The sequence below is a fragment of the Anas platyrhynchos genome, chromosome 1 (assembly GCF_047663525.1).
Source record: "Anas platyrhynchos isolate ZD024472 breed Pekin duck chromosome 1, IASCAAS_PekinDuck_T2T, whole genome shotgun sequence".
NCBI classification, from domain to species: domain Eukaryota; kingdom Metazoa; phylum Chordata; class Aves; order Anseriformes; family Anatidae; genus Anas; species Anas platyrhynchos.
The window spans coordinates 93,557,969-93,569,191 of record NC_092587.1 but is presented as its reverse complement, the minus strand read 5'-3'; the positions used below and the strand labels follow the sequence as shown (position 1 = coordinate 93,569,191).

At 38.4% G+C, this 11,223-nt stretch overlaps 1 protein-coding gene across 13 annotated transcripts in view; it reads right to left on the bottom strand.

Annotated features, from left to right (window-relative positions):
• Window positions 1-1,555: 1,555 nt before the first annotated feature.
• TMPRSS7 (transmembrane serine protease 7) overlaps window positions 1,556-11,223 on the bottom strand; it is a 44,631-nt gene continuing 34,963 nt past the window's right edge. For 9 of the 13 annotated variants that reach the window (XM_038184456.2, XM_038184486.2, XM_027449430.3 and 6 more), the window contains 8 exons: window positions 10,947-11,083; window positions 9,930-10,037; window positions 9,204-9,314; window positions 7,948-8,064; window positions 6,220-6,397; window positions 5,765-6,033; window positions 3,665-3,801; window positions 1,556-1,797 (listed from right to left, as the gene is read on the bottom strand). In XM_038184456.2, the coding sequence (XP_038040384.1) occupies window positions 1,627-1,797; window positions 3,665-3,801; window positions 5,765-6,033; window positions 6,220-6,397; window positions 7,948-8,064; window positions 9,204-9,314; window positions 9,930-10,037; window positions 10,947-11,083 (1,228 nt within the window). In that variant the 3' untranslated portion in view covers window positions 1,556-1,626. Of the gene's footprint in view, window positions 1,798-3,663; window positions 4,313-4,891; window positions 6,034-6,219; window positions 6,398-7,947; window positions 8,065-9,203; window positions 9,315-9,929; window positions 10,038-10,946; window positions 11,084-11,223 lie in introns of those variants that run through there. The other 4 variants (XR_005268252.2, XM_038184502.2, XM_038184491.2 and 1 more) reach the window with 4 other exon arrangements.

Sequence of the window (11,223 nt, the reverse complement as noted above, 5' to 3'; positions counted from 1 at the left end):
TGGATCCTATAATTTGGGAACAAACTGGTTGCACCCTTCTTCTTTTAGATACATAATGGAGTAAGGTAATTTATGTCACAATGCAAAATACATACTTTACATGTAAAAAATCACGGATCAAAGCAAATGATGTGATTTCTAGACAACACATAATATAACCTACAAAAACATTTATAAGAAAAAAAAAAGCACACAATTTTAAAGACCACATGAATTTTTCAGTTGCAAATGTGATAGCCTCAAGCCTGTACCACAGAACAAACATTAACTGCAGAGCGATTAATGATCATATTACATGTCTGGAATTAATAACAGTATCAAGTCAGCAAGCCAACAACTTCAGGGAATTTATGTATGTGTATATACATACACACACACACACACACGTGTCCATAGAGCAAAGAACGCAACCAGAGGCATGGGGGGGGGGGTACCACAGAACTGGCCCAAAAAACCTGTGCTCCAGAAAACAAATGGAAACAAAGGAAACACAGGTCACTACAGAAAGGATTTACTGGAAGTCAATCCTCACAGCTAAGGAATGCAAAATACAGCTGTAGACAGACGGCTTTGTTCAAGTCCTCCTCTTTCTTCAATACCCTGTCTCCACTACACACACAACCTGCTGATTGACTGATACTTTGCCTTCTCCTTCAGGGAAAAGAGACCTACAGGAAAAGCCTAGAGTAAATAAAACCTCTTTCAGATCATCTCGGAAAATGAAATCAGGATTTATTCTTTTTAAAATGACATATATTCACAGAACCCAATTTTATAGATGTTTAAGATAGTTAAGATACCTCTCAGAGAGTAGAAGCATTGGTTTTATTTTGTTAAGGGCAAGATCATTGCAATAACACACATCACCACATTCATTCATCTTGTCAAGGTTGCCTCAGATAAAGAATTCAAATTCTGAGGAGGATGAAGTATGAATGATCTTCAATAGGGAGAAATTAAGGTAGAGAATAGTGAGTTAGCAGCTCTAAACCATACAGTCAATTACAAACAGAAACTGGAGAAGATATACTGCTAATGCTTTGTGTTCCACGCTTATCTGCAGAACTTCTGATCTCCAAAAACCAGTGCCCTGCAGATTTGAGAGGATTGGGCTAACTTGCCCAATCCTTCTCTTCCTCTGTCAGCTGTCACCCTAGGAGGCAGGAAATGTAGGATTAGCAGGAGTACTGATGGTCATTTGCTATTTCACTGTTACTACTGTATTGAACCATGCACACCTCAGAAGAGATATGTGAATGAGGCTTAAGCTGCCTCGAGCTGGAAAGTTGACTCTTTGATTTCCTGACAGACGATTGCACGTGTGTATAATTTGTGCTAACAGTAAGAGTGAAAATTGCCATACATTCATTATCACTTCTCCTGTGTCAACAGACACCTGTACAGAACCACCACCACAAGATCAGTCTTCTTCTGATACTCATTTCACCCAGGTTTGAACAAAGGGTGCTTGTTACTGCTATATGTGTACTCCAAAATTAAATATTGTGTCAGCAGTATTGTGTCTTGTGACATGGAAAGAAATTCCAACACTGAATAGTTTTTAACCAACCATGTTTTAATGAAGATATTCAGTACATATTTTATTTCAGTAAAACAGTTTTCAAGTTACATGACTGAAGGCACATATTTGTGAATCCACGGTGCAAAATTTGACACTCTTGTGTAGACACCAGGGAAATTTGGTCTTCCACATCCGTAACCCCAGCTAACAATGCCAGTCAAAAACCATTTTCCATCTCCATTGCTTTGACATGACAATGGTCCACCAGAATCACCCTAAAAAGAATATATTAAGTTGTACGAATTTAAAATCTAGAAAATAAAAACTGGGACAAAATTCAATGGGAGTCATTTTGCACAAATAATTGAAGCAATGCTTACATTTTCCCCACTCACAGACTTCAAACCAGAGTCAACAGTTTTATGGTATTTTGTTTGTTTAATTGAAGCAGATGGGATCACACAGTTGTACCAAAGTTTACTCTTTCACATGAGAGAGGACTAGCTGTCATTCTTTTAATGTATTAATACACTACCTTTTGTGAGCTGTATTTCAATTTGACAAATAACTTCCTAACCTCAAACTAACAGTTAAACCCCAAATCTGCTACTTAATACATATGTTCATTTAGAGGCTACACACCTGACGACTCCAAAAAACAAGCTTTTATAAAGAATTCAAAACTGTTCTAATATTTTTTTTAAATTAGAATATTTAATAGTCAACACAACTTCCTTCAAATTAAAAGCAAACGGAAATAGAGTGTGATCCATCAACATTTAAAAAAAAAAAACAAAACAAAACACTAAGTGTTTTATATATATAATAGACACTAGCTAGCAGATAATGCTTAGGGGTACCACAATGCTTTTGGAATTAAGGCAGTTGAAACAAAGTTCGTAATAGACTTCCAAGTTTTATATAGAATAATAATGCTACAGAACAATGCAAGCAGTACCCTTCCTTTACAGGGTAATTCTTCTGGACAATATCGGCGGAAATTCAAGCAAAAAAAAATTGCCACCATTTGCGGAAAGTCTCTTGGATCAATCTTTTACTTCCTTGTAAGACTCTGTTGCAGACACAATTCCTCTGAAACAGCTGTTAGTAAACTGAGCTTTACCAAAGCATTGAATGTAAAAAAGTATTTACAAAAGCGAAGTCTGAGCTGGTACAATTTTGATGTTTGCAAAGGAAGTGTTTTCCTTCTACACATAGTTTCTGTTACAGCCAGTGAACTATTTTGCTTTAAATTTTATAGGATTGTAGGACACTCCATGATCATCCTGAATTCTCATAAAATTATTAAAGGTTTCACATAGAAGATCTTTTTCCATGCTTGACAATTAAGATTTTTCATTTAGAGAGTTAATCATTCAATTGATTCTTTAATTACTGGGACAAAAAGAAACAGGAACAGCAGCATTTTTCACAAAACAGAAATCCCACAAATCTATCAGCTCTAATAACTGCCAGACATAGTCAGACAATATTTTTCCTTGAATGAAATGCAGCCAAACAACCTCCAAATTATGCCTTTCATTGACTGTCTTGAGTGCCCAAAAAGACAACTGAAGAAACAAGGTTCCCTGGTTAATGGAAATGATGCTTGCTGTCAGTCTCATGAGCTGCTAATAAACAGCCAATGCATTATACTCTTCGAAAACACTTAGATATTACTTGCCATGAGAATTCAGAATTTCACATGTATTATTTCACAGCATTGCCGGATCAGAAGAAATATTACACATTTGAAATTTTATGTCTAGTTGTCTGCACCTCATCAGACAGCCCTCTATTTCAACACTAGGGGGAAGGAATCCTGAAAAGAAACAAGCTAGCTTCTCAATTTCTTTTTTCAGTTTAGAGACCCTCTTGCCAGATATAGCCTACCTTCATCATGCAAATCCATTGGACCTCGGCCTGCAATTCAACCTTCATGAAGCTATTCATTCACACAAACCAGCAACCCTCTGAGAATACCCAAATGACAGACTACCTATTAAACGACTCTTTTACACAGCTGTGTTTCAGAACCAAACCATACGTACCACATGGTGGTTTGCCACCAAGTTCTAACATCTCATCATGCAACAATGAAAGGCAAAATAAACTCTATGTGAGTTGTAATAAGATACATACTTTGCACCCATCTCTTTTTCCAGACATTAGTCCTGCACAAAACATCCTAGCTGTGATAATCCCATATGTGGAATGACATAATGATTGGTCAATAATTTCTACTTCTGCTTTCTGAAGAATCGCAGCACCTTCCTCACCTGGGAAACAAATTGAAAGGGATGGTTCAACAGAGCTTAACATATTACTTGTCTAGTGAAGGCACAACCAAGAAGTCTTCAGAAAATATCCCCACACACTTTTGAACTCTAAGCTGTTCCAGATTGCAAACAACTAAATCCCAAAGGCACAGAAAGCCTCTTCTACCAGGCATTTGCATAACATGATCATGGGCCCTTGGCCACAGCAAAGACAATGGCCTAATCATTAGGGTCGGCCAAAAAGCCTTCTGTAATGTCTTTTGCAAAATGTCTCAAGATTCACTAATTTGTGAAGATTCTATTTTGGGAAAAAATTGAATCTTATAAAAGTATTTGGATTTTAACAAGACATATCTGCAGTTAGGGTGGTGTCTTTCAAGAAGCTACATCCAGAACTAAAATCACAGATCAGTGTTACACATCAAAAAATTCTCTTTTGGCAGCTTAAAAGTTCAGACTTACCTTAAATTCTGCCCTCTCTATCCAAATGTTTTGTTAAAAGACATCTTTTCTGCAAAATATACATTTTCAGTAAAGCAGAATTAAACTGAACTGTTCTGTCCTTTCAGCATAAAAGCTGTAATAATATCATGAGGTCCTATCAAAAAAGGGTATAGCCAAAGAAATTTCACCAACATATTCAAGTGTGCAAGTTTCAGGTTTGTTTTGGGTTTAGGTAAAGGTGGTGTATACTAAAAAATACACTTATAACATATTTAAAAGAATAATTTTACAAATTATGTAAACTGATGAAGAAAAAGAGGGAAAGAGAGGAAATTGAAGAAGAGGGAAATGAAGAGAGGAGCAAAGGGAAAAGAACACTTCTCCCTCTCTTTTTTGAGGTATCATGTTTATCTTTCAAATCACCATGTTTTAAAATTTCCTAAATGACTAATCAATAGGTCAAGGAAACGTCATGCTACACTTGACCTGGTAGGATGGCTGTACTTCATTCACAACCATACATTTCTCACAGCTACTTGCAGAGCCTGTATGTAATTTGGAAGAAACGTGATTTGGAAGATGGTGATTCTGGCTGAGAGCATCAAGTCAAAATACTAGAGGCTGCCTACATGCTGCTGCACCTCACCATGTTTGCTTCTCCCACTCTCATCTGAGTGTGGAGGAGCAGCATGGAGACAGCCACCCTGAGATGGCAGGCAAAGCTGGGGCAGGGCAGCCCTGGAGGTGTAGGCAAACCACCTAAGTCAGGCGCATCCCAGTAGAGTGGAGGTTTGGCTTGGTGGTGGTGATGTGACTGATGCTGTGGCAATTGTTCACACCTGTGTTTCCTCACCTGGGAAAGTCCATCCAACAGCACACAGGTGCTAGTAGCCACCGTACCATTACCTAGTCCTTTCCTAAGCCCTGCTTTCTGTTACTGGATGGCTACAACAAGGCCAAAGGTACTAGCATTTGTGCAAAAGAAGAGGCAGCATGTGACAAGGTGTGGGAGGGAGCCAGCCCACCATTACAGGGGCAGCCGTTTTGTCAATATGGTGTCCATTTTCTCAGCTACACCCTGAGGGTACAGGTGGTGGTGCCTTGCAGGCAGCTCCATGCCTCAGAGCTCATCATGAAGAGGTTGAAGGCAGGAGTAGGGAAAATTAGGTTCGTTCCCCTGCAGCAGGCAAGGAAGAGTCCATTTAGGCAGGTTAATGAAACTCTAAGAGTAACAAAGAGGAGAAACAATACTGTATGACTGAAGAAAAAGTGCAGCTCCTTGCCAATCTTACCCAACACAAGCACAGAGTACTTGCAGATCCACAGGATTGGCTGCTAATTTTCCTAAGTGCATAAAGTTACATACATGCAAGAACCTACTTCCAGAGGAGACTAAATTCAAAACATTACAGTTTTCTGCATGCTTCACGCATGCAAGAACAGCAGGCGTCCTGCACACAAACCTGCAGCTGATCACCTGGGGAAGAAATGTTAACTCAACTGATGGTATTAAACTCACCCACTTCCTGCTTTTGGCCCCAACCTGTTATCCAACATTTGTCACCACTGCGGACTCTGTGTGAAAATGGAGGTACGCAGATTGGCTGAATGACGTGGCTCATTGTTTCTGGCCACGGTTTGCTCAGCTGTAGCAATGCAATGTCATAGTCGTAGTTCCTGCTATTATAGTATTCGTGGACAATGATCCGTCTCACAGCAGATACGAACTTTGCACGGCCTTGTGTTTGCATCCCCAAGTGAGCACGCCATGCTCTGGGGTCAGCCAGCCTGGTTGGGAGCAAAAACACACACCATCTCTTCAAAAAGTACTCCACAATGCATCACCTTTCCCACCACTGGGCCAAAGAAAGAAGGGCACATCACACCTTAGTACAGTTCAAACTCTGGAAGCTAAAAGTGTTCCAGAACACTAGTGATATTTGGGATAGGGTTTGGGGGGAAAAGACTGCTTACTTGCTCCCTTGAAAGCAGTGAGCTGCAGATACAAGCCATTCTTTTGATATCACTGATGCCCCACAGTAAGCAGCTCCCACAAAATGGAGGCTGACCTGCCATGGCCATTCACCTTCCTTTGTGTTTGTACCACCTACAATCCGAGAGATGAGATTGCTGCTCTTGCTGCTGCCACAACCTGAAAGGGATATTTCAGGTTACTATCTCTGTCCTGCGTTCTTTCCTTTAATGAGAGTGCTTCCCACATGTTGTATGAAAGAATTTTGCTCTTTAAAATGTTTTCAAGTTCATTTCCTTGCCCTGATCGGAAAACTTGTCTATCCACCTAGTCTGTTCCTGAAACAAGAGATGACACCATAAAAAAGGGCACTGGCCTTAGAAATAAAACTTTCTATTCTAGTTCTGCCAGAGAAATTGGTCTCTAAATCTTTCTTGTGTCAGATATTTCAGAGGATCCATTGATTTCACAAGCATCACAATGAATATGTAAAAACATACAATCCTTCAACTCTTTTTACTACCCAGTCCAGTTAGTCCTGAACTGAAAGGAGTGCTTCTGGAGGGAAGGAAGTTCAGGAGCATCTGCATACTTATTTCCAGCCAAAACATGAGTATGAGAAAGATACTTACAGCATCAGCTATGTATGCACAGTTTGGTCATTTATTACTTCAGAAACCAGGTGATCCTATCACTAATTTACAATGGGAGAAACTGGAAGTCTGAAAGCATTGTATATTGCTAACTCAGAAGTGAATAAGTCATGCCTCAACACAAAAACCTTCACACTATTTTGAAGAAGGGAGAAGGACTGTGCTACAGGACCTTGTATCCTTCTTTTAGTCCCATGCTCTCATAGACAGGTGCTAACACTTCCCAGCACCCATACAAAGAGTCAAAAGCAGCATTAACACTTCCAAACAGAAGTAGGCATATAATTCATCTTTTAAAATGTCATACTTGATCCAAGGCAGATGGTGGCAGGTTTGACATATATGTAACATTGCAGGAACAGCTGAAGGCCAGACAAAATACCCTAGGATATTTTATCAGTTTAAGCAAGTGAATCCTAACGCATTTTTTAAATTCCTACTGCAGTAACAATTGTATTTTTATATATATATATATGTATACACACTGTATAATATATATTATTTTACATACTATATGTAATGCATTATATAATATCTGAATGTGTTATTTTATTAATTACATTATATATATATATAAATAAGCCAAAAGAACTTGTACAGAGGTTACTTTCAGAAGGTTTAAGATTATAACCTAGACTGATACTATGAGATATTGAGATCTTCACCATCAGGAGACAGAAATGAAACGCGTTTCTCACTGCAGATACAGAACTCCAGAAGTATAAATACTGTCTGACTCCAATAAAAGTACTCAGCTCTGCTGAAAGCTCTAAGAACACTGCCTTTCCAGCTGGCCAAGTTAATTCTGTAGTTACCCCAAGTTCTCTGTTCCTTAACATAGCTGCAATAAACATCATAACTAAGACTCCTCATAGTGGTAAGCCCAATCTCCCACAAACACTGCAACCAGACCTAACATAAGCTGATATCAGACTGTTATCCTACTACCACTAAGCAGACACAATAAAAAACTCATTATGTGCTGCTACATGAGTTATACAAACTCCAAAAGAGAAAGAAATAAAAAGGCTTTCAAGCGTGAAAGGTTTGAAGTTCAAACAAGTGGGAGGGACTTACTGCAGCTGCTTTCATCACTTCCATCAGTACAGTCCACAGTCCCATCGCATTTTGCATTTTGTTTCTTAATGCATATATTATTCCTGCACTTAAATGTGTGATTGGTACAAGGAATACCTGAAATAATTGTGTGGAAAAAAAAAAAAAAAAGGAAGAATATTGGACCAGGTTTACATGTTTATACATCTGCATAGATGAAATTCATAGATGTATCAACAGGCAGTAGGGAACGTAGCAAGAAAGCACTTGGTCTGAGATGGCTTAAGCCAGCCTTTAAGTTGAACAAGCTATTCAAAAGTAGAGCTGCATCTAAACTAGTGCCTGTATCAAGCTGGCAGTATTTTTGAACATGCGTTTCCCCTCATCTGTTCTCAAAGCACTAGTAAGCATAGGTATACTATCAAAAACTTGCCAATAGAGTAAGTGCTAGGCAAGAAAGAGAAGAACATCCAGTACTCTGGAAAGAAACCCTCTATATCTCAGCATTACCTATGAAACAAAAGATGGCAGTGAAAGCCATCTTAGTAATTACAGCCAGTTAAACTGCATTCCCAACCCTGGTGTTTTCCTATTTCTCTGTGGCTTGCAATAAAGGATTCCACTGAAAAGGAGTCTGTTTTTCTTCTTAACATAAACAAGTATCCTGTAACCATTTACACAGACTGTCAAAGTTAAAAAGTTCATACATATTGACATTTCTTTTAAAATGTTTCTTTAAAAACATGCAGCATTTCTTAGTTGGACTCCCTCTCACATGTCATGGTGTCCATTGGTTCTAAGTTAAAGAAACAGCAAATTGAAAACTTTACTGTGCCTACCGCCAGACTTACACTTACATTGCGTTTTAAAACACATCAGCCTTATAAGCCTGAAAACTGTTCCAAAGAAACAGTCCTCTTTATAGTTATTTTACAGATGGTAAAACAGATCCAGGAAATCATTTGCAGAGATTTTGCTTTAGGGAGATAAAATTTCGGAATCAAACTTCAGGTTTCTAGATCCCCATTTGTGCTAGTATTTCAACAGAAATAGATGTTCATGATCTCATTAAAAAACAAACAAACAACAAAAAAACCCACAGTTTAAATCAATAACTGTTTACAAGCATATCAGAAAACTGAACAGAATTATATATCCTGTGTTAGATTTGACAGTGCCTCTTAACTCTTTGAATCCTGCATCAAGTATTTAAATCAAGATTGAATAAATGATAGAAGGGGAGGAAGAAACAACAACAACAACAAGAGTAGCCTTACTGTTGGTACAGTTCTCCTCATCATTTCCATTCTCACAATCACTTACTCCATTGCAGGCAAGCAAGTTATCCTGTATCGCAAAGCTGGAGTTACAGTTCCACTCAGGGACAACTTGAAAACATGAGTCAAATCAGTTTCAGAAGCATACTTGTAATGCTAACACTATCCTTCTGACCATGTCCAGGTATCACTTGCATAGCTCATTGCACTTACAAGCATGAGGGTGAGGGTTGCATTATGCATAGAGAAAATGAAGTGCAAAAAGACTTCAGTAACCCATCCCAGTTCACACATTGGCCCAAGTGGGTGGCTCATGCTCTTTCAACCACTGACATTTATCATCACTCTCATCTATTCTATCTGCAATTTGTCATTTCCTCATGAAAATAATTTATCTCAAAAATAGCATTTATCACAGAAGGAAAACCTGAATTCCAACCCCTTACAATTATTCTTGCACATTAATTCTCTTCCTCTTGCTTTTCCATGTCATACCTTCTTCATTCTTAGTACTTTCCTGTGCTGATTAATTATGAATTAAACATGCAAGATACCAACTGATAGCCTGAATGTGGAAACTCAAAGAAACCTAGAAACATCTTCTCTTCCTCCTCCCCCCCCCCCCCCCCCCAAAGTTTCACCTCTTTTAGCTACCTTTTAAGACCTCAGATTAAAGAATACATTTAGGGGGGTTTGCATCCAGATCTCTAGTGAATAAATACAAACCACAAAAGAGTTCATCACTTTCATCAAAGCAATTGTTTATCCCATCACAGCGCTGTATCTGCTGGATGCATAAGCCAGTGGAGCACTTGAAATATCCAGGTGGACATGCTGGAGGTTTAACAAAAAAACAAACAAACAAACAAACACAGCTTAGAATGCCTTCTTCTAAAGGATACTCTCGCTTTCAATAGCCACTAAATTAGTATACTATATTAAGGTGATTTGTGAATTACAGAAATATTAGCCTTTTAACATAAAGTCGTGAAGTTAGTGTCTTTTTACATACTCCACAGATACTCAATGCATAAAAAGAGCTCTGGTGTGGTACATAGCTGTGACTAAAAAGCATTTTTTCTCTACTACTTTAACATCAATGTTTATAAGACTAACATAAGAAATGGTTTCAGTAAATAGTTGTCTGTTTCTGGATTTGAAAAATCTGATGGTTGGAAAAGTTCTGGAATAAGCAGTTGGTTATTCAGTACAGCTCAATACTGTGTTCATTACCTGGAGCTTTTCATGGTAATAGGAAGATTGTTTTCATTGCCAAAGTTTTGTTTGTAAATAGGATTAACTGACTTCAGTTGACTGACACACATCATCTGACAGATTCCAGTGTATGACTTTTTTTTTTCTTCAGGTTTTACTAAATAGGAAGTAAATAGCTAGCAAAGCTATTGGCACAGGTAGAAGCTAATGTGGGGCTTGAGGAGTTCACGAGACCCATGCATGTTCTCGCTACACAGGAAGCTTTAAGAGCTATGCAGAAGAGAAAAGACTGTGTATGCACAGGAAAACCAGAGCATGCTGCACATGCCCGCAAACCTTTGCCACATAGCCTTGATGTGCTATAAAAGGCTCTTTGCTAGTCACCTAAAAAAGTAAAATCAACAAATAAACAACGCAACATGACAGTTTCCTGCATAAAGATAGTCAAGTCCCACTGAACCTGAGATGTTCAGTTTTACAGGGCTGAAATACAAAGATGGGTTGAAAAAAAATAAAGGTCCATCTTACGTTGGCTGATGTTATAGCTGCCGTACTCCACCAGAAGTGGCTTCTCTGACACCTTTGAACTGCACTGAAGCTCAACATTAACAGCAGAGCTTGCAATATGAAAGACTGTTTGGTGATCAACATAGTAACCACAATACCTAAAAGAAATCAAAAGCAGCCTTTACATCAGGATTGCCTTACATGCAATTTTAACATCAACGTTACAATACAGTCAGCTAGCATGCTTTAATTAAGAACCAACATCTAAAATAGTACCCAAGTTCTGAAAAACATTACT